We start from the raw sequence: 25,844 nt of genomic DNA, 5'->3' as shown, positions 1-25,844 counted from the left end.
CCTTAATGGCGACAGCCCAGGACAGATACAGCTCTCTTTGTCACAAACATGCTCTTTGTTGTCCGCCTCATCCTTCAGTATTTTAAATTCAGGTCTTCTTGGCGTCGCATTCTAGGGTTGTGTTCTTCTCCGGGTTAAAATACAAGAGAAAAGAAAGTGGGATATGAGGAAGGGACTGGCGAATGCATACACAAGGGATTCATGGGGACAAGGGGTAGACATAGTTTAGCTATCGACCAGTCTAGTTCTTCTTGGAAGGAGACAAGAAACAAGGCAAAAAAAAAAAAAAAAAATCCAGAAAAGCAACAATTTTGGCTCAAGCTTTAGGGAAGAGCCATGTGTTCCCATATACAGATGGTCCCAACTTACAATGGCTCAACTTATAATTTTTTTACTTTACAATCATGCAAAAGTGATACGCATTGAGTAGAAACCATAATTTAAATCTTGCATTTTGATCTTTTCCCAGGCTAGCAAAATGCGGTAGGATATTCTCTTGAGATGCTGGGCAGTGGCAGTGAGCTGTAGCTCCCAGTCGGCCATGCTGTCACAAGCGTAAAGAACTGACACACTTACAACCATTCTGTGCCCATACAACCATTCTGCTTTTCACTTTTAGTATTCAACAGATTACATAAGATATTCAACACTTTATTACAAAACAGGCTTTGTGTTAGATTGTTCTTCCAAACTATAGGCTAGCGTAAGTGTTCTGAACATGTTTAAGGCAGGCTAGGCTGCTATGATGTTTGGTAGATTAGGCATAAATTCGTTTTCAGCTTAAAGATATTTTCAATCTATGATGGGTTTTATTGGGATGCAACCCCGTTGTAAGCTGAGAAAGGTCTGAACTGCCGTAAATGAGGACAGAGGGCACATCAAGAACCTTCTTCTGGGAGTTCCCTGGTGGCTCCAGGGGTTAAGGACCCGGTGTGGTCACTGCTGTGGCTCAGATTACTGCCGTGGCCTGGGTTCAATTCTTGGGCCAGGAACCTCTGCATGCCATGGACGTGCTGTACCCCATACCCGCCAAAAAAAAGAACCTTCTTCTGTTCTTTAGTATTACTAGTACCCTTCTTGTATCACAGCTGTAGCTGTTCCAAGGTAGCTTTGCATGTCTAGACCAGGTGCAGAAATGGTGTGAGGAAAGTGGGGGTGGGCAGGAATAGAGAAACGTGGGTGCAGGATCCCTCACTATCCTTATAATGTTAAAACTCATATTCATCTGAAATACTTCCTCAAACCACATCTCTGAATATGACGCCTCAACTGTCATTCAAGTTCCAGCTTCCCAACTGGCCCAGCGTCCAGTTGTTTCCTTCAATCTCTTAAATTCATCACTCTCCTCCTTCCCAATGTAAAAAATCTCTTGATTCTGACCCCGGGGTAACCTAGTGCTAGTAGTGAGTAGCAACACTGGTGCAGCGAGGGCTCTCAGGGCGTGCACCTACCTCTGGTTAAGAAATACAGAAATCTGAAGGGGTAAGGGCCAAAGCAAGGGCTGTTCAATCATACTCTGCTCCTTCCGGACTTCCAAGGAGCCCCAGTCTCCAGTGTACCCACTATCCGGCCCGTCTTTAAATTCCAAGCACCGCCCTGGGGCTTGGGATTCTCACCTCTGTCCCCACTGCCTCACCCCCATTCCGTAGCTCCCGCCTCCTCCACCCGCAGATTCCAGCCCCCATTTCGGCCCCCTCCCGGACTCCAGCTCCAACACCCGGCTGCCACTGCTGCAGCCGCTGCCATGGTGATGGATCTCGCGAGAACTGCCGCTCACCGCCGCGCAACTCTCGCGCGATCGGGGAGGTGGGAAGTATCCCGGCCTGGGGGTGGGGGTGCGGCGCACAGCTCCTGTCGCCGTCGCGGCTTCCGGTGCTAGGTGGTGGGAAGGAAGGAGGGAGCTGGGAGCGGGGCCAGGGGAGCAGCAGCGCTGAAATCGGCTGAGGGAGCCGGAGAGAGTGGAGCGAGAGCCGAGCGGAACCCGCGGGGGCGGAGGCGGCGGCCGCAGCGGCAGAGCTGCGAGCAGGAACAGGTGAGGGGCTGAGGAGAGAAGGCGGGTCCGGGTAGAGGAGAGGCTCGGGGTGGTGGCTGAGAGGATAGAGCAACCCCCCCTCCCGTCCCCAAGCTCGCACGGCCGTGCCTGGCATCGGACGGTGGGGTCCTTCCCACCCGAGAGCTCGGAGAGGGGCCGCTGGGCCATCCTCACGCCTGCCCCCGCATTTGAAGGACGCGGAGCTGGGGTGGGGGTGGGGGGCGCACACGGATTTGTCCTCCGTCTCGCACAAGGGGGCGACCTGGGCTGCAGTTAGGTTCCCCTCGCCTGCAGGAGGTGGGCTTTTGAGGGGTTGGGGCTGAGGGGGAGGAGAGCAGTCCAGGGAGAGGTGACGTGGGGGCGGTGATGGTTGTTTTATATCCTTTTCCTATTAAAGGGCTAGAGAATGTCGCTTTTTTCCTGCCCCCGCTCCTCCTCCACCTTAGTAATGGATCAGAGAGAAGCTTGCCATGGTGACACCTCCTCCCCCCACATCATGGGGCAGGGGTGCATAGGGGGTTTAGGGATTAGCCGGGAACGCAGGCTCGTGGGGCACCGCAGGGGCACTGTTCTGGTAGAGATTGTGCTTTCGGGTCTTGGGAACCGCAGGTTGGGAAGAGGGCAGCAGGTGAGGAGCAGGAGGGGAGGCGGCAGGGAAGGGGGAGGGGGATCTGATCTTGGTTGGAGAAGAGAGGTGGTGCCTTCCTCCCCCAGGCGAAGCGGGGGCGGTCTCACAGGAGGAGGGAGCATCTTGTCGCTGGCTCTGAGTTTGTGTCTTCCAATCCGCTTTCTTTCTTTAGGAAGTACCAGGATTCCCGGAACAGAAAATGGAGCCATTGCTTACACCAGTGCTTGAGGGAGGAAGGGGGGGAGTGGAATTCCCTGTTAAAACGAACCACTTGATGAGCAAAGTGGTAGCTCCTCGTCTGGGGGAGTTCCCTTCTTTCTGGGTTGTATTACTGCCAGTCTCCCTCTGGCCAGGCCAGGGGGAGTGTGGTATGTGGTCAGGAGTGAGAAGAAATAGTGAGGTCATCGGGTGAGGGAGAAGTGTAACTTAAAACCTGTCTCTGCCGCCGTTGATTGGGTCATCCCTGGTCTTTGGCATGAAAGTTTTATTTGATAGGAGATCTGCTGCAGGAGTCTGATTGCTTGGGTCAGTGCAGCAGAACAGAATCTAGTCTCTGCCTATTTCCTTCCCTGTCCCTTATCAGGTGGTGACAATCTTTGCTGCCATTTTGTCTGGAGCTTGTTGTTGGAGCAGGTGTCTCCACTTACTATGACTGGAATGGGTCAGTGAATTGGTCATTGTACATTAGACGTGAGTTTGAATAACATGTCTTTAAAAGCTCATTCTGAGAAAGAAGCTGATCCGTTGAGTTCACCTTTTCAGAGAATGAATCATTGACCTTTGATTCAGCTGGAAAGGGTTCTTATGTATCACGTATTCACATGCCTCTGGTCTCCTAGCATAGAGTTATTAGCTTGTTTAGTCAAAATTCTTTTGAGTATGTCTTGCTTTTCCAAAGAGAAGAAGCTTTTTGAGTGTAGGAGTTGGATGCCATTTTGTACTTCCCATACTACTTGTGCACAGTAGGCACTCAGGATGTAAATGAGTAAAACTCAGGTTTTCTGACCACAGTTTAATGAAAGAGAAAGAGGTGGCCTGGCCATCAGGGAGAGTGCCCGAAGATAGCTGAATGAGGGCATAAAGGTCCTTAGCTTTTGTAATTTAGAGTCCTTGGTCTGTCCATCTTCCTAAGAAGCCCAGAACAACCATGGATAATGAAGCGAAGACGCAAAAAGAAAAATATTAGGAATTCCTGTCGTGGCACAGTGGTTAACGAATCCAACTAGGAACCATGAGGTTGCGGGTTCGATCCCTGGCCTTGCTCAGTGGGTTAAGGATTCTGCATTGTCGTGAGCTGTGGTGTAGGTCGCAGACGCAGCTCGGGTCCCACGTTGCTGTGGCTGTGGTGTAGGCCAGTGGCTGCAGTTCCAATTGGACCCCTAGCCTGGGAACCTCCATATGCTGTAGGTGCGGCCCTAGAAAAAGGCAAAAAGACAAAAAAAAAAAAAATATTAGAACACAGAGTTATTATTTATCTGAAATCTCAGATATCCTGCTTCCCCATTGTGGGCAAGGGAGTCTCTCTATCAGATCTAAGTCCTTCAGAGTGTCATCTACAAATTGGGATCCTGGTGATTAGGGAGAAAGGAGCCAGCGTATGTCCAAGGTGCCAGTGAATGGTAGCCATTATTATTAAACTGAATTCAAGTGTTAAGGAGGGCAGACAGCAGGTTGGCAGGAGTGGAAGTGAAGTCTTAAGTGCACAAAAGGTCTTACTGTGTGTGTTCATCTCTGCTACTCTTTTCCATTGGAGTCACAATAGAGGAAATGGACTCAGGACAGTGGGTGGGAGTTGCTGGTTCGTGGAGGAAGTCCTTTAAAACTAGGACTGTTAAAGCTGAGTCAGTAACTGAGGGACATTGTGGAATCTGCTTCCCCATATACCTTTAGAAACAGAGACCAAGAGGCCTGAGACTTGAAACATATCACTGTGTTTGGCTCGCCTCACCGTTCTTTAACAACTCGAGGTATAATTGATTTACAATATTGTGTTTGTTTCAGGCGTACAGCATAAATCCCTTCACCAATTTCGTTGCAGGTGAATTAAGACGCAAAATGGTGTGGTAATTGATTAAGTGTGGACCTTGGAACCAGACAAAATTAGGTTCAAATGGTGTGGTAATTGATTAAGTGTGGACCTTGGAACCAGACAAAATTAGGTTCAAATCCTGCCTCTGCTAATTTCTAGTTGTATGATTTTAGCGAAATTATCTATCCTCTCTGCGTCATTTTCTTTGTCTGTAAAGAGCGAGATAATGTTGGCCTGAGATTAAATGAGATAATACAGGAGTTCCTGTTGTGGCTCAGTGGGTTAAGAACCCGACTAGCATCCATGAGGATGCAGGTTTGATCCCTGGCCTCGTTCAGTGGGTTAAGGATCCGGCGTTGCCACAAGCTTCGGTGTAGGTCTCAGGTGTGACTTGGATCAGGTGTTGCTGTGGCTGTGGTGTAGACCTACAGCTTCAGCTCCGATTGGCCTCCTAGCCTGGGAACTTCCATATGCCGCAGGTGCAGCGGTAAAAAGAAAAAAAACTGAGGCAATACATGTAAAACACTTAGTATTATACAAAGTACATAGTAAGCCCCAAGTAAATGTCAACTGCTATTAATAATAATCATCATAATAGCAATAATAACATGAGCACTCAGGGCTGCCTTGAAGAAGAGGAGGTCTACAAAAGAACAACTTGCCGCCTGAAGTGCTTGTGTAGAAGGATGATTGTTACCGTGACTCTCTGTGTTAGTCGTAGGCTCATGAGCAATGAAATCTTTTTTCAGCATCAGCCTCACAGAGGCAGCTCCTGTTGCCTGAGTGGGAGGTAAAGCTGGAGCAAGGCAGGGTCCCTGAACCAGCAACTTGGATGTAGGGTGAGGCTGTGGGGGCTCAAGAATAGCATTCATGTTAGAAAAATCAGAATGACTCTGAAGTAACGGTTGACTCTTCTAAAAAAGAGCACCCTGATCGACCTAGGTTGGGCATTTAGATTTGTGGGTCCCAGAGTTCTCTTGTGGCACAGCAGGTTAAGGATCTGGTGTTGTCACTGCAGCCGCTTGGGTCGCTGCTGTGGCACAGGTTTGATCCCTGGCCCGGGAACTTCCATATGCTATAGTCGTGGCCAGAAAAAAAGAAAGAAAGAGCGAGTTCCCATTGTGGCTCAGTGGTTAACAAACCCAACTAGGAGCCATGAGGTTGCGGGTTCGATCCCTGGCCTTGCTCAGTGGGTTAAGGATTCAGCGTTGCCCTGAGCTGTGGTATTAGGTCACAGATGTGGCTCGGATCTGGTGTTGCTGTGGCTCTGGTGTCGGCCGGTCTGTGGCTACCGCTCCGATTAGACCCCTAGCCTGGGAGCCTTCATATGCCGAGGGTACGGGCCCAGAAAAAGACAAAAAAAGAAAATTGATTCCTGGGTCCCCTTATTTTAGATTTCAGTCAGTATTTCAGCATCCTCCATTTCCTGGGCCAGTCTTTTCACTTAGTCATATCTCCTTTAAATGTCTGCCTCTGTTTGAGAACATACTGTGTTCAAGTCCAGAGTTCTGGTATCTGTACTTCTGTCTACTATCCTTTTTATGACATCTGTTGCAAATATAGGTAGAGTGTTAATGAAGCCTCTTGATTTTTTTTTTTTTTTTTTTTTGTCTTTTCTAGGGCCGCACCTGTGGCATCTGGAGGCTCCCAGGCTAGGGGTCTATTCAGAGCTGTAGCCGACAGCCTACGCCAGAGCCACAGCAACGTAGGATCCGAGCCGCATCTTCGACCTACACTACAGCTCACGGCAACACTGGATCCTTTAACCCACTAAACGGGGAGGCCAGGGATCGAACCCACAACCTCATGGTTCCAAGTCAGATTTGTTAACCACTGAGCCACAATGGGAACTCCCAAGCTTCTTGATATTGAAAGGACATGGGGAGCATTTGGAAAAAGTTCCAGAAATGTTTAAAAGCTTTGTATTGTCATCTGAGAAAGAACTGACTGAGGTAGAGATTTTATGAAGCTCTTAGAGATTTGTCATGAATTTCTGCAAAGGATCTACTACACCATATGGACCAGAAAAGAAGGGGCTCGAGATTTCAGAGATCCACTTTTACCACCACATTCCTGAAGAAAGGTGAGATGACTAGGTGTGGCAGGTCTCGTGGTACCTTTTAGCTCCACCATTAACTGGTGAGAGTCTGCCATTAGCTGTCCTTTATGAACTTAAACACAATAGTGTCAAGCCTGAATGTTTAAATTTCACCATAGTTTAGGATACAGAAGAATGTTTTCTCTCTGTTGCAGGGGTTTTGTCCCCCTCCCCCACTTTTCTTAAAAAAACAGTCAAACTTTACATAAAATCTTTTTTGAAGTCTAATACATAAAATGGATAAAAGTGAATGTGCTCTGGTAGTGGTGGAGAGTAGTGGAGCCTAATTAGAGTCTTTCCTGGAGTTCTCCTTTTCCCCTAGGCAGCCTCTGTGTCCTATCCCAGGAACTCTAGGGCTCTGAGAGCATGGGAGCCACTTCCCAGTTTGTCAGATACAGGAAAAGGATTGGAGATCACCCACAGAGTCCTGTCCTCCTCTACTCCAAGTGTTTGCCATCATCCGTCGACTCATGCTCAACAACAGGCATATCAATTACTAGCTGCATATCAGTCACGAGCTACAGATCAGTCACGGTGCTGGATGCTGGGAACATGAAATATGAATGAGGCGTGGTCCCTCCTGGCAAGGGGCTGATAGTCTGTTGAAGTACTTCTCAAGCTTTTTCCCGCTACAGTATACAGAGAAAATGGTAATAGTGAGACAGGCATAGCTGCTTTCAACCTGAGATGACTGTCCCAGGGACTCCAGCCACCCTAAGCCCTGCCTCGCCGTCCAGTATTGATGGGATCAGTATCTGTAGCTGACCTGTATTGCATTAAAGGCACATTCTTTGGGAAGTTCCAGTTCTGGAAAGCAAAACACACGAAGGTGAAGAAAACCTTCTATGGTAAGTGCTAGAGTAGAAGTGTGTTTGAGATGCTGGGGGATAACAGATGGTGCTTGTCCCCCAGGGCAGGCAGTTGTCTGTCCTCTGTATCCTTAGGCTGCTCTGTGAAGAGTGGCCGTGTCCAAATCATGGCCTCCTGTTTCATCTGTTCACTGGCAGCTCCATCTTGACCTGCACAGTGGGACCAGATTGGGGCAAAGGTTTACTAGGGCTTTGGGCTGATTACTCACGGAATCAGTGATTTTGTGATTAGGCAAGTTCAGTGTTCTGGATATTTCAGGCTGTAGATGTGGGCATTGGAGCAGCCATCAAATATCAGGAGATGAAGCAGTTGTAAACTGGTCAGATTCTGAGCATAGGGCAAGCTGAAAGCTTTGGTTAGAAGACAGTGCTACAGAATGTTCCAAGAAAACAAATGACACTACGTTTTTAATCTCATCACTGTTTTGTCTAGGTAGGTCATATATTCTGAAACTGACCAGATGCTCTGTTCTGACTCATTTGATGAGGGATGTCCATGGGAAAAGCCATACCCTTCCCAGGTGTTTGGATCTCTGCTAGGCTATTTAGAAGCCTTCTTCGCTTGATGTTGTGGCCTCCACTAAGTTATCTTGTACTGGAGTCGTCTTCTCGGACTAGAAGGGAAACTGGCATAAGGATTGTGACTTGGGCCTAAACACTGCTAATTAAGTGGAGCCTAGTTTTAGTTAAATTTATAACAGAAGGTCATCACTGATTGCCTAGTAGCTAAGTTCAACAGGTATCTTTCAGGCCTTATCTTAATATGGCGTTTCTACAGCCCAGCCTTTGACCCTCCTTTTTCTTTTTTTTTTTGGTCGCACCTGCAGTGTGTGGAAGTTCTCTGGGCCAGGGATCCACCTCATGCCACAGCAGTGACCACACTGATTTTTAACCTGCCACAGGAGAACTCCTTTCCTTTTTTTTTTTTTTTTTTATAATTTCTAGTGGTTATTTATTCATTTATTTTTTAAATTTTATTTATTTATTTTTTGTCTTTTTGCCATTTCTTGGGCCGCTCCCGCGGCATATGGAGGTTCCCAGGCTAGGGGTTGAATCGGAGCTGTAGCCACTGGCCTACACCAGAGCCACAGCAACGCAGGATGCGGGATCATTAACCCACTGAGCAAGGGCAGGGACCGAACCCGCAACCTCATGGTTCCTAGTCGGGTTCGTTAACCACTGCGCCACGACGGGAACTCCTCCTTTCCTTTTTTAAAAAATGTTCTTTCCTCATTGCCTGTGATGTCTCACTCTCTCGATTTCCTTTCTGCCCTTTTGGTTGCTTCCTGCTCTTTTTCCTGGCCTCTTTTTTTTTTGCCCATGGCTTTAAATGTTGATGTGCTCCAGGTTTCTGCCTTTGGCCCTTTTCTCCTGTCTCATTCTACACACTCTCTCTAGCTGTATCAATTAGGATGCACCGGTTGCAAAAGATAGAAAACACATCTGTGGCTCAAACAGTACAAGGATTCATTAAACATACAGCAAGAAGTCTAGGTGAAATAAGCCAGACACAAAAGGACAAATATTGTATGATTCCACATTTATGAGAAATCTAGAAATTCAGAGACAAAAGTAGAATGGTAGTTTCTAGGAGCTGGGGGTAAGGGGATTATTGTTTAATGAGTACAGAGTTTCAGTTTGGGAAGATGAAAAAGTTCTGGAGATGGATGCTGGTGATGGTTGCATAACACTATGAAGGTACTTAATGACAATGACCTGAACACTTATAAATAATTAAAATGGTAAATTTTATGTTATGTATATTCTGTCACAGATAGAAGCAGGTCCAAGGGTAGAATACTTTTTTTTTTTTGTCTTTGCTATTTCTTGGGCCACTCCTGCGGCATATGGAGGTTCCCGGGCTGGGGGTCGAATCAGAGCGCTGGCTTACGCCACAGCCACAGCAACTCGGGATCCGGGCTGCGTCTGCAACCTACACCACAGCTCAGGGCAACGCCAGATCCTTAACCCACTGAGCAAGGCCAGGGACCGAACCCGCAACCTCATTGTTCCTAATCGGATTCGTTAACCACTGCACCACGAGGGGAACTCCCAAGAATACTTTTTATTATTATCTTTTTAATCTGTCAGCTTAACAGTGTTATTAAGGATCCAGATTTTCTCCATTTTTCTGCTCTGACATCCTAGTGTTCTTACAGCTGTCTCTTCATATAGCATCTCACCCTTCTACATTAACATCCAAAGGCTGGGCAAGAGAATGTTGACATATGTTCTCTTTTAAGATTGAGGAAAACTTTCCCAGACACTCCCAGCAGACTTTCCTTACATCTTGTTGCCTGGAATTAATGCCTGACCATTTGCGACTCAGTCACTGGCAAGAAAAATGGAATGCCCACATCCCTTCAGCTGATCAGTTTTCATACCCTAGGGCTGGGGAGGGGTAGCTCATACCCCCTCCACGCCAACATCAGAACAAATTCAGGGTTCCGTTAGAAGAAAGACAAGGAAGATGGCTGTTGGGGTAGGCAGCCAGTAACTGCTGCCATCCTGGATTCTCTTGGTTCCTCTGGTGGCTTCACTTACTATCTCTGCAGATAATTCCAAATACTCAGATCAGGCTTTTCTCCTGAGCTTCATACCTTAGCACCTCAAAATCAGTGTTAATCTAAAAACAAACATCTTGGGAGTTCTCTTGGTGGTGCACCAGGTTAAGGATCCAGTGTTGTCACTGCAGTGGTTTGGGTTGCTGCTGTGGTGTGAGTTTGATCGATGGCCAGGGAACTTCTGTATACTGCAGGCATGGCCAAAAATTTTAAAAACTAAAAAAATAAAAAGGAGTTCCCCTTGTGGCTTAGCAGTAATGAACCCTGCTAGTATCCATGAGGACTTGGGTTTGATCCCCAGCCTTGCTCTGTGGATTAAAAGGATTTGGCTTTGCCGTGAGCTAGGGTGTAGGTCACAGGTGTACCTCTCATCCTGCGTTGCTATATCTGTGGCTGTGGCATAGGCTAGCGGCTATAGCTCCATTTTGACCCCCTAGCCTAGGAGCTTCCATATGCTGCAAGTGCAGCCTTAAAAAGACCGAAAGAAAAAAAGGAACTTAGATCTGTTCCTCTTGTGTTTTGTGTCTCAAGAAGTGCCACTGAATCATGCAGGCCAGAAACCTGGGAATCATCTTTGACTCTTCTCCTCTTCCTTTGTTTAATCAGTCATTAAATCCTGTACATTCTGCTATTTTGATGTTTCAAATCTGTCCTGTCCTTTCTATTGCCACCTCTCTTTCAGTACTTGTATTTCTTTCTTTCTTTCTTTCTTTTTTTTTGCTTTTTAAGGCCGCCCTTGTGGCATATGGAGGTTCCCAGGCTAGGGGTCAAATTGGAGCTACAGCTGCCAGTCTGTAGCACAGCCACAGCAATGCGGGATCCGAGTCACGTGTCTGTGACCTATACCACAGATCACGGCAACGCTGGATCCTTAACCCACTGAGCAAGACCAGGGATCAAACCTGCGTTTTCATGGATACTAGTCAGATTTGTTTCTGCTGAGCCACGACGGGAACTCCAGAACTTGTGATTTCTTGTCTTCGTTACTTACTGTACCTCCCAAGTGGTCTCTCTGCCTCGAGTCTTTCTCCCTTTTAATTTATTCCCTAAACTACCATCAGAATAGTCTTTCTAAAGCACTTATCTGATCATGTTACTCAGTATGATCTTTAAGCCCTTCAGTCTAGCTTCTGCGTCTTTCTTCAGCCTCATCCCTTCCTTTAACTCATCATGCTGCATCCACATAAACGACCTCCTATTTACACCTGGCTTTGGCTAATAAATGCTCTTTCTAACTCAAGTGTTTGTGCCTGCGCACACACTGTTCCCTCTCCCACCTTCCCTGTTCTGTATTTTCTGATTGCTTCCTGTTCTTCCTTTAAGAGTCAGCTTAGGTATGACCTGAGAATAATGTCTGAGAATTGTCCTTTACCCTCCAGTCTTGGCTGCTCCAGCTTTCTGTCCCCATAATATTGTGTGCTAATCCACTCTTATCCTCTCACTGTTTGTAATTCTCTGTCTCCTCGTCTTTTTCTCCCATTGACTGAGTTTCATGAAAGCAGAAACTCTCTTCCTTTGTATCCCTGGTTCAGTATACTCAATACGTGTCTAATGAATGGATGGAAAGTGACGTCAGAAGCTGTTTCTTGGCTTTGGGAAATTTTGTGTCCCATAGAAGTCATTGAGATACTGATCTCAGAGTTCTTGTGTGCCGATTACAGTGCTCTTGAGACAAAAACTTGGAAAGTTTACAGAGGTCACAAGCCAGCTGTGCTAAAGAAACTAAATACAGGCAGATCCTGCTTGGGTTTCCTTAAATTTTTTGGTCTGCTCCATTGGCTGTGCTAAAAATAGCATCTCTATTAGTGATAGCTCAATTTGAAAATTATCGGGGAATAAAGCTGCTTTTAATGCACCCTGCCTGGCAGCAGAGGGTTTGGGGGACTCTGGTCGTCCTTTCCCTGTACCCGTGCAGTCTGCAGAGGATGTTCTGGACATGGAGTCCCCTCAGAGATCTCTCAGGACACAGGCCTGAGGCAGGAAGGAGGAGTGATCTTTAAGGCCCTTCATGATCTAGCTTTTGCTAGTGTGGCCGACTAGGCGGTGAGTCTCAGAATCACCTGGAGGGTGAGGCAGGCATGCCTCAAGTCATGATGCCTGACCGATCAGTGACAGCAGCCACCTGCCTCTCCCGGGGGGTGGGGAGGTGGGGTGGGGGGAGGGGTTGAAGGAGGTAAATGGTCGCCAGTGGACATCCTCAGGTGAGGCTGATCAGTGTGCCGGATGGAATTCCTGCAATGTCCCACATAGATTGTACTAGAACACACTTTTAGAGCTCCTATTCTTATTTTTACCACTGATAACAAAGTTTGTAAAATGGAATATTGAGATATATTCTTTTTTTTTTTTCTTTTCCTTTTTCGGCTGCCCCGTGGCATAGAGTTTCCAGGCCAGGGATCAGATCCAAGCCGCAGTTGCGACCTAGGTCACAGCTGCGGTAACACCGGATCCTTAACCCACTGTGCCGGGCCAAGGATCGAACCTGCGTCTCAGTGCTCCCAAGACGCCACAGTTCCCACTGTGCCACAGTGGGAACTCTTACTGTATTTCATTTTTCATCTGGAGCCACTCACCTTCAGTTTTAACCACTTCCTGTTTCTACCAGCCCATGGATTCCTGGCATTTTGCCCTGTTGACACAAGAGTGCCATTTGTGGCAAAGAAGAATAACTATAGGCTGTATGGTAGGTATAGAGAAACAATCCAGGGTTTGTTTGTTTGTTTGTTTGCCATTCTGCTTCCCAGAGCTCTTTCTAGGAATGCATTATGGTGAAACTGAGAATTGGCTATATAGCCAAAGATTTGTGTTTGCGGCACAAAGGAGAAAGTTCTCACCATCCCGGTGATAAGGGCAGCGTGCTGAGTAGAAACAGACAAGGACAGAACAAGCCAAGACTTCTTGTCCACATCCCCTTTGGAATGCTATTCTGAGTTAGGATTAGGGTTAGGTTATATTAAAGAGGAGCTGTAATGTCCATTAATTTCAAGGCCCTGGGATGCCAGTGGGGACACATGGTGAGTACTTGGATATTTCATTAGTTATCTATTAGCTCCATTGTGTATTAAGGGGCAAGAGGAAATTCCACCAATTTTAGTCTTCTAGCCCTTTCATGGCTTTCTCAAACCAGTCTTGGGGTCAGTATGTGTGGAAAATGGCCAAGAATTGACAGGATACTCAAGCAACCATCTGTGCATTACACAGAGCTACCAAGTACTGCTAGGTCAGAAGAAATGATATAAGGCCATCCTCAGATGAGGCTTAAGTCTGTCAATGTGCTTGGTTGAACTCCTGTAGTGGGCTTGGCAGTGGGAATGAGGACAGATCCAAAATAAATAAAAGGCGTAGTCCTTGCCCATGGTGAGTACACAGCTAAATTGAGGAGGCCGTAAATGCGCAGGCTTAGAAGAAGCAGCTCCACAATTTAAGTCAGTGCCACTTGAGTGGTTCGGGTAATTCGGGGGCCTTTATGTAGCATGCCAGGAAATAGAAATGAGTGTAACACTGGGATCAGCTTTTGAACCAAGACTTTAGCTTAGCAAAGAAGCAAACTAAGAGGACAGTGTATGCATGTTCTGGGGCAAGGGCATCTTCAGCCACTGCTCTACTCACAGTTGCCGATCAGGGATAGTTCCAGTCATGAAGGACAGCAAGATAAACGTGCAGTATAAATTCAATTCAGAATCTGAGCCAAAGCCTGTTACCTAAGCTTTAAAGCAAAGTATCATCTGGAGCTGAAGGAAAGGACACCTGAGCAAGAGCCAAGATTAAAAACTAGGAAGGACTGGGGAAAGTTTAAATTTCTGGAAGTGATGGCAGCAGAACCAAAAGTCTGACTACCACAGATCACCAAGTTTAGTGGGATCTCATCTTGTCGGCTGGGCAGGTGTCCCCTCCTGCCTCAGGAATCCTCGGGAATCTGTCTGCCTGGGTGGTTGAGGCAGGATGGGCAAGAAGAGTGGCTAGTGGGCGATTTGGCTGAAGTTGAGCCCAGCCTTCCCCCTGGGGTGTGAGCCCTCTAGGTCAGGGGCAGGGCTCATCTGCAGAACTACCCAGAGCACCACGCCTGGCTCATTAGTGGATGTCTGGGGCGGCCTTTGAAGATGAAACACTCCATAAGCACTCGTTGTTTCTGTTTTTTGGACAAACTAGTACTTTGGTCTCCAGGGGCTGTTGATCTGGCTCCTTTGTACTAGTCTGGAATTTGCTGCAAACTGAGGAGAGTAGGAAAAAAACCAGCCTGAAATAGTTTTTGAAAAAACAGCTAAACTCCCACCAGGCCCCTTGTAAATAGGATTCCTCCTATCCACCTTTCACATTCTTGGGTTTGGGTGCACTCTGTCTTGACCTGTTCCTTCGCCTGCTGGGTTTGGGGTGTGTGTGTGCATCTCTGGTTCTCAGACTGTATAGAGAGTGCCAGCAGCTGGCATATGGTGATTGCTGAATAAGCTGCCCACTGACGCATGTCTCCCGCAGGCACAGAGAACTGGCTGGCATGAGTGATTCTGATCCCCTGTTTCATTGTTATTTCAAAGATTCATTTCTGTGGCTGTCCTGAGCCATAGAGAAGGGAGGGAAGAAGACAGGGAATGAATGACTCGGTGATTCTCTGTTTTGGGGGTGGTGGGTGGGGTGGGCAGATAGGCATTTTGGACTTTTGTGGTGTTCTAGCTGCTCCCTTCATTTTGCTCATCATGTACCAGGCAGAAATGTCTAACCCGAGTGAGCTGCCAGTGAGGTTAGTAGAGACCTTGAGAGTTAGTTCAGTTATTCTGCTACTATGTGCCAGGCACCAGTCAAGTACCAGGAACACAGCAAGGAACAAAATAGATAAGGGGCTGACATTCTAGTGGGAGGAGAAAAACAGTACAGCAAGGAACAAATCTGCAACGTGTGCAATGGTGATAAATGCTGTGCAGAAAAGTGAAATGGGATAAATGGGGTAGAGAGTGGTGTGTGTGTGTGTTATAGGTGGTTATGGAAGGCCTCTTTGATACAATGACAGTTGAACAGACTCCTGAAGGAAGTGAGGGGGTGCTTGAGCAAGGTTGTTTGGGAGAGGAGCATTTCAGGCAGAGGGAATAGCAAAGACAGAAGCTTTGAGGCAGCAAAGCATTGAGGAATTGGAGTGGAGAAAGCCGAGGGGAGAGTGGTAGGATATTTCTGATGACAGAAATAGGAATGCCAATCATGCAGGACTTTGTAGGCCATGGTAGGACTTTGGATTTTACTAAGGGAGATAGGAAGCCAAAAGAGGGTTTTGAACAGAGGAGCCACATGACCTGATTTGGGCTTTCACATTAGTCTGGCTGCTCTGCGGAGACTAGACTGAAGGGGTTAGAGGAGAAGCAGGGAGTGAGAGGACTGCCTCAGCACAAGTGACCCTGTGGAGCTGCTGTCCTGGGATGGGCCACGGCGAGCCTCGGACCTACCTGGGTGAGGAATGAGGGGTAGCCTCACCCCCTGCCGCCTCCCAGCTCTCAGTGCGGTGTTGTATGAACAGGGCATGATTTTAGAGGCTGGCATTTCAAAGAGTGGAAAGCCTCAGCCTCTTTTAAGAGCGTTGCTTTCTTAGTTTCTCCTCATGAATTTTGATGTGTAGAAGGAAAGTGTGGAAGTATAGGAAGGGAAGAAGCAGTCTCTTGATTAGAGCAGAGAGCGTAAACCTTGGGAACCTGGCAAGCCTGGACCTTGTTGGGAGTCACAAAGAGCCACTCCTCATTCCACTCCCTCCTCTCCCACCCTTTCCAGAAGTCTCAGGGTAAGGTGGGGGGAGGGAGCGGCAGTAATGATCTCTCGACGCCTTGGGGTATAGTGTGGATGTCGAGACCGAAGGGACTTTAGAAATCGTCTTGTTCCACCCCCTCCGCTTACAGGTGCAGATAAGGACAGGCGAAGTAGCTCCTCAAAGTCACTGGCAGAAGCAGAGGTCCTTAGCGTGCACTGCTTTGTCTCTGCTCCCAAAGGCTCAGGATGTGTCTGAGTGGGCCTTGCTCTTCACAGTACCCTTAGTACCGTCAGGCTCTCAGTTTGTCATGGGTGAACTCCAGCCATGACTTTGGCAACTCTCATTCATACAAAAGCCTGACAAGCAGATGGTGCTAATGAGTTGACATTTTTTTTGCCTAGAATCAAGCCCTCCATACCAGGGACCAGACCAAAACCAGACCGCCGCTGCCCCTCCTTGCACCCGCCTGTCCTCAGAAAGCAGCTGCTGTGATCATGGGTAATATCTTTGGAAACCTCCTCAAGAGCCTGATTGGGAAGAAGGAGATGCGCATCCTGATGGTGGGTCTGGATGCCGCGGGGAAGACCACCATCCTGTACAAGCTGAAACTGGGCGAGATCGTCACCACCATCCCCACCATTGGTAAGGGCATGGCTCGGATGTAGGCTTTCAGGCCAACAGCTGAGCCAGAGCGGGGGCCTATTCCTAGATCCCCCCACCTGGCCACCAGGCAGGGCCCTGCAATTTGTGGGGTTCGGGGAGGGTGGTTATTTAGCTCACCAGCAGGTGCTGGGGCTGCCGTTTGCCCACCTACCCTGGCCCTCCCTGATGCAGGAACTTCCGCAGCCTGGCACCCAACAGTGGCCCTCAGGCTCTGAGCTGGTTTGTTCTCTGTTTTTTGAAAAGCAGGTGAAGGGCTTTGATGTTCCTGCCAGAGGCCTGGAATTGTTTCAGTTTAGATCCCTGGTGGCCCTGATCCCAGTTAAGACCTGCCTGTGGGAGGGAGAATATTTGCCCTGTGGAGGGGGCTCCAGATCATCATCATCAGCTGGTTCTGCGTTGGGGGCTCTAGGACTGTGGCTCACTTCCTGTTCTTCACTCTGTCTCCCAGGCCCCACGTCTCAGCTGAGGCAGATTCTGGTGGCCAAGGTACAGGAGTGGGGCTGAGTCATTTCTTTGCAGGAGGGAGAGTCAGAGACTGAGAGAACGAGGCGGGAAGGTTGTCTCACGTTGCCCAGGTGATGAGAACTTCCTTCCTGGCCTGACCCTCTTTGTCATCTTCCACTTCTCTCAGGTTTTCTTTTGGACCTTTACATGCCTAAGCCAAGGCACACCAGGCCTGAGGCAGCCTTAGCTTTCTCTCCCTTGCAGGGCCCCGGCCGTGGCTGGGGAAACAGGAACAAACCCCCCAGGGCGTTGTTTGCAGGCCTGCGGTTTCAGGCTAAGTGACCATTGTCTGCTTTTTCCAAAGGGTTCAACGTGGAGACGGTGGAGTACAAGAACATTAGCTTCACAGTTTGGGATGTGGGTGGCCAGGACAAGATTCGGCCTCTCTGGAGACATTACTTCCAGAACACTCAAGGTAGGGCATGTGAATTTCCCGTGGACTGGCATGGGCTGTTGGGTGTGAGCGAAGATTGTGGCTGTTGTTTGTTTTTGGTTATCAGCAGCTGACTCTTACCCTGCTGCAGCTCCTAAGCGTGGGAGAAAAGGGAGCAAATATTTGGAGGCTGTGAGGAGGGTGTTGTCTTTTGCTGGTGGGGGAGGGGAGTTGATCTTTCGTCTCTGTGCAGCCCATGCTCTGCCTCCCCAGGGTTGATATTTGTGGTCGACAGCAATGATCGGGAGCGAGTAAATGAGGCCCGGGAGGAGCTGATGAGGATGCTGGCAGAGGATGAGCTGCGGGATGCTGTGCTCCTTGTCTTTGCGAACAAACAGGTGAGACATCTCCCTACCCCTGGGTTTGAGAGAGGGCAGCCTGGCCGGGGAAAGCATAGGGTCTTACTGTGTGGAAAGCCCTGTGACTGTGCTCTCAGTTTTGAAAGTGCAGGAAACAAGATGAGTTGGCTCCTGTAGGCCCCTTTTCTGTCCCTGTCCCAGCTTTAATGAGCAACATGTCCATCGGGAGGGATTGGTGTGGTAGGTACTTCACCTCCAATCCCTGTTTTATCTTCCCTATTGTCCACCTTAGTGGCCCAGCCCTCGCTCCTGTGGTCGGACAGACCCGCTTGTTTGCCCGGTCTGAATCACCTCTCCACTTCCCTGCCAGCCCCGGATTTGGTTTCCAGCTCCTCGGTGGCATGACCTTTAGTGCATTGGATCTGGAGTTGTAGGGTGATTAAATCCAAGGTAGCCCTTGAGGCTCTTGCTCTGGGTTCCTAACCGAAGGAGGATGAGAGGGTGCTGGTACACATCCCTTTGGTCGATGGGTGGCTCTTTTAGAGCCTTTGAAAGATCCTGAGGCTCCTTTTTCTGTGTTTTCCTCGTGCTCCAGGATTTGCCTAATGCTATGAACGCTGCTGAGATCACAGACAAGTTGGGCCTGCATTCCCTGCGTCACCGCAACTGGTACATTCAGGCCACCTGTGCCACCAGTGGGGACGGGCTGTACGAAGGCCTGGACTGGCTGGCCAATCAGCTCAAAAACAAGAAGTGAGAGCCAGGCAGCCCTGTCCGACCACCACCCTCCCCCCACTGTCCCTGCCCCAGCCCTACCCTTTCCTTCCTGTTGCCAGCGTGGCCAGGCCCTGGGTATCATGTCCGCATGCCCAACGAGAGCCTTGCCTCCCCTGCCCTCCCCTCCCCCCATCCGTGACCAGTCCCAGTTGCTGTCCTGATGATGAATCATTCCAATTTACCGGATTTAAAACAAAAACAAGGTTGTTATGGTTTCATGGGGTGGCCCCCCCTCAAGCTCTGGGGTTCGGGAGGTGGGGTGGGGTATTCTCTCCGTTTGCTTCCTTTGGCTCCGGTTGCCGTGCTCTTGGCATCTGAGTCCCTTCCTTCTCCCCACGAGCCCCTCTCCCACTCCCTGTCTTCCTTCCTTTTGCCGCTCTCTCCCTGTTCTACATGGAAATTGCACGGGCCTCTCTTTGTGTGCGTGCATGTGTGCGCGTGTATATACCTGTATAGAGAGATATATATGGGGGCCGAGGAGGGGGTGGAGGAGGTGGAGTGCCTCTCAGAGCTTAGAGCCAGGACACTGCCCACTCTGGCTGTCATCTGCCCCTGCCACGCTGGAGGGAAGGCTGCCCCAGGCTGCACTGGTTCCTCTCCTGTCTGCAGGTCAGCTTTCCTGGAGGATAGGATGGATGATGAATTTCTGCTGCCATCTTCCTTTACCCCCTCTCCACCCCACTTAGGACGGGCGGGTGTGTGGCATTTCTCTCTAGATGAGTGTTCCCAAGGAGATGCCATCCTGCCCTGCCTTGTTAGTGGGAAGGAGAGAGGAACCCACTCAGTCTTACCAGCTCACAGTGTTCAGCTGATCCTCCCCCTCATCCTTAGATTTGTTCCTCAGGAGCTTCAGGTGGGAGGTGGGGACAGCAAGACTGTGGGGTGTTTGGGGTCCAGAGCACAGGGAAGAGGGCCTCAGGTTTTCCATCTTCATCCTTTTGTTATTAGGAGAAGGTGAGGTGCAGATCAGTCCTGCTTCTGCCTTCCTGTCCCCCTCCCCCAGTCTTCTGATCCTGGGGCCGGGTGGTTCTTCTGTCCTGTCAGAAGTTTCCTCACCCCAGTAGTTCTGCCAGCCTGGCCAAAGCTGGCTGGGTGGTTTCTTGGCGAGCGAGGAGTGGGGGTGACATAGCAGACCTCAATATCAATCCCCCTGTTCTCCAGTTCTTTCTACTCCAGAATGTGTTGAAGGATGCAAATTGTCTGTTCTGTTTCCAGACCCTCAGACCATCCTACTGTTCCTACCTTTTCCGTCCCAACCGTTTCCCCGGCCCTCTTCACCCACTTCCTGTAAATGGATCTGGGCATTGGGATGGAGGAAATGGAGCTCTGAAGTGGTCGCTGGTGCTGTGGGATGCAGCAGGCTCAGAGTCTTCCCTCCATCATGATGTAGTTGTTCAGAAGCTGCTGCTACTGTGTCTCTGGCTACAGGAGGCGCTTGTCCCTGAGGTCCTGGCCTGGGTCCTGACTTCTGCGGTTTCTGTGAAGCCGTGGCTTTTCTGTGGGCTCCTGTGTGTGCTGGCTGCGCCCTGAGCTCCAAGACAGCCGCCCATAACCTTTCTGCTACGGTCAGGGCCCAGAACCCCCATAGCATGGCTGAGGGACCTTCCCTGAAGGGCTGTCCCAAGCCCCACCCCATGGGGCCAGGCTTCCTGCCACCTTTGTCTACCACAGGCCATCAGTACCCCCTCCCTCACTCCAGCCTGAACCGTGAAAGAAAGGTTCCAGGGGTGTCCTCCTCAGTGCCAGCTCCTTAGTAGTGTTTACCCAGGATGCAGTGGGTGTATGCAGGTCTCTTGCTCTCTAGGCCTGTGTGTGTGTGTGGGTGTGGGTGTGTGTGGGTGTGGTGTGGGGTGGGGGTGAGGGGGCGGCTGCTGGAGCTTCTCTTTCCTTTTAACACGTATTCATTCCCCTGACCCCACAGATGCTTCCCTCCACACTTTTTCTTTGCCTTCATTTCATCAGATTTTTTTTTTTTTGTTCCTGCCCCTGTGGCCTCTTGCCTCCCGGAACTCTCCTTTGCCTTCTCAACTTTCTCGCTGCTGTTGCCTGTTTGTTTCCCCTTTCCTTCATTCTTTCCTGCAAAGGAGCCCTCACTCTGTATCTTTGTGGTTGGTGAGGACTTGGCCTCTCCTGCCTCACGCCCTCTCTGACCCTCCTTAGTTAGATGCCAGTCCCAAATAGGTCTTTTCTCATTTTAGGCCCACCACCACCTTGGTGTGGGGGCTTCAGGGACTAGCCGGCCGAGGATGTTAGGAAGCAGCCTTGGAGGTTGCCTTGGTGCTGCTTGAGGCTCTGTCCAGCAGGGGGCAGTAAGTGATCGTGGTAGGACCCTGGCTGCTAGGCCTTGGGCAGGGCTGTCCTTTCTACATTCCCATTCCCCTGAAAGGTCTTTTGGGATTGGGTGTCTCATTCCATTTCTGCCCACTCCCTCCCCTCCTCTCCTCGGGTCGGTTTAATTTTATGTTTTCCTTTGTTCCAGCCTCTCTTCTCCCTGGGGATTTTCCCTATTCCCCCCCGAAAAGTTTGTGGTGTTGTAGTGGTAACTGCAGTTCTGAACTGGTTTTTCTCTTCTTTTTTCCTCCTCTGGAATGTAGACTGTATATGTTTAATAACTCACCTTCTCTCTCCTTGCTCAAAATGTGGGATACGCGATGACTGTGACCCTCGTTGGAAATTAAACTTGTTTTATGCAGCTTTGGAGCAGACCTTCCTCCTTGATGTGCAGCAGCCAATGGACAGTGTTTAATGGTGAGGGTAGTGTTGCTTCTGGTCCCTCTCTGCAGACTGCTCCTTCTCTCAGCAAAAGGGTAAAGGGTGCCCTTTTTTTTTTTTTTTTTTTTTTTTTAATTTTCTGGGGCTGTACCCGCGGCATATGGAGGTTCCCAGGCTAGGGGTCTAATCGGAGCTGTAGCTGCCAGCCTACACCAGAGCCACAGCAACGCAGGATCCGAGCCGTGTCTGTGACCTACACCACAGCTCACGGCAATGCTGGATCCTTAACCCACTGAGCAAGGCCAGGGATCGAACCCGCAACCTCATGGATCCTAGGCGGATTCATTAACCACTGAGCCATGACAGGAACTCCTAAAGGGTACCCTTGATTGGGGAAAGTGAGGTTAGGGAGGAACTTAGGCTCATCCCCACACTGCTTACTTCTTCCCATCAGATCCCAAGAGGGAGCCTGAATGAGTTGGGCGTCAGAGTGTGAGGGTTTAGTGACTTTGCCCTTCTAGTTCTAAAGGGTTTAACCCCGCACTTAGCCATGTGTATCACCTTTTGGTAGACATTAGGGATTTCAGTGGCTATAGGCTATGAACTTGGTGTGCTCACACTGCCTCCACTCAGATCTCCCCAGCCCTGTCCATCAGGTGCCCCTAGTTGGAACAGGGTCCCCTTATCCACTGGAGTCTGCTCACCCATCTAGTTCTAACAGTGAGGAAGCCTGAAGGGGAAAGGCCTGAGAAGTATAAGGACCTTGATCCTCCTTACAGCTCACGGCCCTGCATCACCTTTGCTTTAGGTGTGCGGTTCCCTGTTGTCAGGAGGCCAAGTCCCATCCAGATATTCCACGGATGTCTTGAGGAAAAAGACCAGCCTCTGTCCTCCCATCCCACCCCCACCACTACTCTGTTCCTTTCTTGCTATTACTCAGGCAGAGAAGAGGGTGGTGCTGCCCTTTCTTTGGTGGACGAGGTCTGGGTAAGCCAGACAGGCCTTCCCTGCTCTTACCACTTTCTTAAGCTTTGAGAACAGAGGTCTTCCCAACCTGATGTTATGGGGAAGGGGTGGGATTTTGGCATGTACTAAGTTTGAGAGCCCCGAGTACCAATATGAAGTGTTTCATTTGTATTTACTTACCTCTTTGCTGCCTCCCCTGCCAGTTTTCCTTTTTGAAACCTGTCTTGCTGTTAAAATAAGCCATCACCCTCAAGGACCAGTGCTTCTGCCCTTACGAAACCCTTAACTACTCCAACCAGACATCACCACATTAACCCTTTAAGCTTTGAACACTGCCCACTTACCCCTCAAAGTCAAATGGTGCTTTCCTCCTTTAGGGTCCTTGAAAGGCCTGCTTGGTAGGAGATCCTGTTGTGGTGCAGCAGAAATGAATCCAAATATCCATGAGGTCTCGAGTTTGATCCTTGGCCTTGCTCAGTGGGTCAGGGATCTGGCATTGCCGTGAGCTGTGGTGTAGGTCACAGATGTGGCTTGAATCTGGTGTGGCTGTGGCTGCGGCATAGGCCAGCGGCTACAGCTCCGATTTGACCCCTAGCTGGGAACCTCCATATGCCATGGGTATGGCCCTGAAAGACAAAAAGAAAAAATAGTCCCACTTAGTGACTAAGTCTACTGATGAGTTAGGAGCACTTTTCCAAGTACTTTATTTGTATACTAATAAATAGACCTACATCCTCCCTTAAGATAATGGTAACAGAGAGGACTTAAGCTGGATGGGAGGCTAGTGGGGGTCTTTTGGCCCCTGAACATCTTGGGGAAGAGGATGACCTCGTCGCTGTGTCACCCGGTACTTGGCCCTAGGATGCCAGGAAGAAGGTGGAGGAAGCTGTCTTGTGGCAGTTCCTTAAACCTTACAGCTTTTGGGGAGAGAACATGGGGAGGATGGAAGGGAGACTTAGCCTGGAAGGTAAATGTTTAGCATCCAGATCTTAGGATAAACAGCAACCTTATCTTCCCAGAACACAAAATAGCTCTTCATTCATGGCTTGGTGGAGGACCTGGGCCTAGGATCCACTTCAGGTTAATCTGGGCAAGGGAGCTTCTAAAAGGAGCCTGGAGAAAGCCAGTGGAGGGCCTTGGATTGGTCCAGGTGAGATGGAGGCAGTGACAGGGAGACTGGGAGTGTGTATGTGTTTCTCGGAGTAGAGGTATAGCTAAGGTCGGAAGGCCCTGGGGAGTCAGCACGTATTTCCAGTTTCAGGTCCCTAGATTGGTCAGAGCAGAACATTGACGGGTATTTATTTCGTACCTTCTATGACCTTCCAGACCTGTGCTAAGAATGGAAGCAAACCACTGTACTGAAAGAGAGACCAGGGATTCGCTTTTCTGGGAAGCTCTGGAATCCTTTGGGATAACCAGAGTGTACCTCGTGGGGAGTTGAGGGGAGACCTCCCTGCTGCTGCTTGGTGCGGGGTGTGGTGTCTTTGTGCAGGCAGTCATCATACTAAGGACAGCCTCTTTGCCCATTCAGATGGGTGTGGAAGTAAAAGAGTCAAAGTCCAGTTCTCTACTTTCTAACCTGGTCACTGGGGCGTGATAGGATCTAGATGCCTTTTTTCCTCTGCAGGTTTTTTATCCAAATTCGGTTTCCTGGCCCTGATTGCTGGGATAGGTAAGGATGACCCTGAGTTCGTAAGCAAAGGAAAGAAAAGGTGAGGGCTGAGGAAATCGGAGCCTTGAGTATGGTAGAAGGCACAGTGCAGTTAAAAGCAGTAGTTGGAGGTCTGGAAGTGAGGCCCTTGGGACAGGACTGTTCACCGTCAAGGCTTGAAGGTAAGTGTCTGCTTGTTTGTATCACTATGGCCATGAGCTACAGAAGACAGGACCTGGGCTCCAAGAGCAGCTCTGTCTTCTGAGCTGAATGTAGTCGAGAAGACAACACTCAAGCCAGAACTCTAGTTACCTGTGCCCAGAGCAGACAATTCTGCGCATGCATCTTTCCTGCCCCAACCCTTCCTCCAAACCAGGCGCATTGAGAGGTGTCTCTGCGGAAGTCTGGACGCTTAGTCCAGGCCAGGCAAGAGGTTTGAGAATGAACTTGTCCACCTGGCACTCCCTTATTGTTGAGAGTACTCCTAGGACAGAATTGAGTACAAGGCCTTGAGTGGGTGGGAGGGCTTAGCTTGGGGCTTTGAACCACCGGGATTTGGATGCTAGCTTTTTTCTAAGTATAGGAATACTGGCTTTAGGTAATAGAAGATGGAGAACCTCTGCTTTTGCCTACGCCAGATCTTGCATTGATAGGATGATCCCTCCCTGGCTAGAACAGTCAAAGGGGAGAGTAGGAGAGGGAGGTGACACATCCTTCTTGGTTATGAGTGCATAACTATACCTAGAAAGAAAACATCTAGTTGGCTAGGGTATGCATGCTCCTGAAAATGTGGCGTTCAGTTTTGAACCCAGACGTGTATATGCTGACTCACAAGCTTTTTATTTATTAATACTCAAAAGTTCCCGCAGCAGCTTAAGGATCCAAGTTGTCTCTTCATCTGCAAGGGTTTTATCCCCAGCAGATCCTTAACCCACTGTGGCTGGGACTTGATCCCTGGCCCAGGACTTCCATATGCCATGAGTGCAGCCGAAAAAAAAAATTGATGTATTAGTACTCTGATAAGCGTATTGAAACCATTTAAAAAGCAGTACCTTGGGGTTCCCTGGTGGCTCAGCGGGTTAAGGATTCAGCCTTGTCACTGCTGTGGCTCGGGTCACTGCTCTTGGCACAAATTCGATCTCTGGCCTGGGAACTTACTCATGCTGTAAGCACAGAAAAAAAAAAAAAAAAAGCAATGCCTTTCTTATTATCTGGCACATAATAGGCACTCAGCCTTGATGAATGAATAAACATCAGTGTCCTTAACCAAGCTGGGCATGGTGAGGGCCCCATGAGTCTTGGAAGCCAGGAATCTGTGGTAGTTTCTCCTACTTGCTGACACAGAAACCTTTGAGGGTGGAAACTTTTCCAGGAGTGGCCCTCTGATTAACTTGGGCCTCAAGGGTTGGGTCAGTTCCCCTACCTTTCCCAGAAGGGTCACCTTTCTCTATCCTTTAGCTTCCTCCTAACTTGCTTAAGGAGAAAGTGCCTTCCTCCCTGGTCCCTTCTGGATCCAAGTGGGCTTGTGCTGCCCTCTGTGGGCGACTTTGTTGTCTTAGTTTTGCGCTTTACTGCTGCCATCCTCTCGCCCCTTCCTATTCACATTCCCTAACAAAGCCTCAGAGCCAGACACAGTAGCCTTCCACCTTCACGAAGCCTTTCCAGTACCAATGCCTCAGTACAGTGGGTGTGGTCACCTTTTTGCTCAGAGGATTCCTACTGCCATTCAAGGTGCTCCACAACCAGCTCTCTTACTTCCCTCTCCAGTTACCTCTGTATATTCTTCTGGCTAAATCTCTTACTTTAGAATCAATGATCTGTTCATTCTTTCCAAATACCTGGTCCTCTGCCTTTATAGCCTTTCTCAGTTGTTTAAAAATATCACTTTCCTTTA

General features: G+C 49.2%; 1 protein-coding gene across 3 annotated transcripts; it reads left to right on the top strand.

Annotated features, from left to right (window-relative positions):
- Nucleotides 1-1,802: 1,802 nt before the first annotated feature.
- ARF3 (ARF GTPase 3) lies at nt 1,803-21,313 on the top strand. Of its 3 annotated transcripts, none has more exons than XM_021090975.2 (5): nt 1,803-2,032; nt 16,347-16,587; nt 17,417-17,527; nt 17,759-17,883; nt 18,440-21,313. In XM_021090975.2, the coding sequence occupies exons 2-5, from the start codon at nt 16,440-16,442 to the stop codon at nt 18,599-18,601; spliced, it is 546 nt and encodes a 181-aa protein (XP_020946634.1). In that variant the 5' UTR covers nt 1,803-2,032; nt 16,347-16,439; the 3' UTR covers nt 18,602-21,313.
- The last annotated feature ends 4,531 nt before the right edge of the window (nt 21,314-25,844 follow it).

This window comes from Sus scrofa, chromosome 5, assembly GCF_054392235.1.
Source record: "Sus scrofa isolate SSC_HxYL_T2T_F1_AM1 chromosome 5, Sscrofa_HxYL_maternal_Yorkshire_Landrace_v2.0, whole genome shotgun sequence".
Taxonomy (NCBI): domain Eukaryota; kingdom Metazoa; phylum Chordata; class Mammalia; order Artiodactyla; family Suidae; genus Sus; species Sus scrofa.
This window is presented reverse-complemented; position numbering and strand designations above follow the sequence as displayed.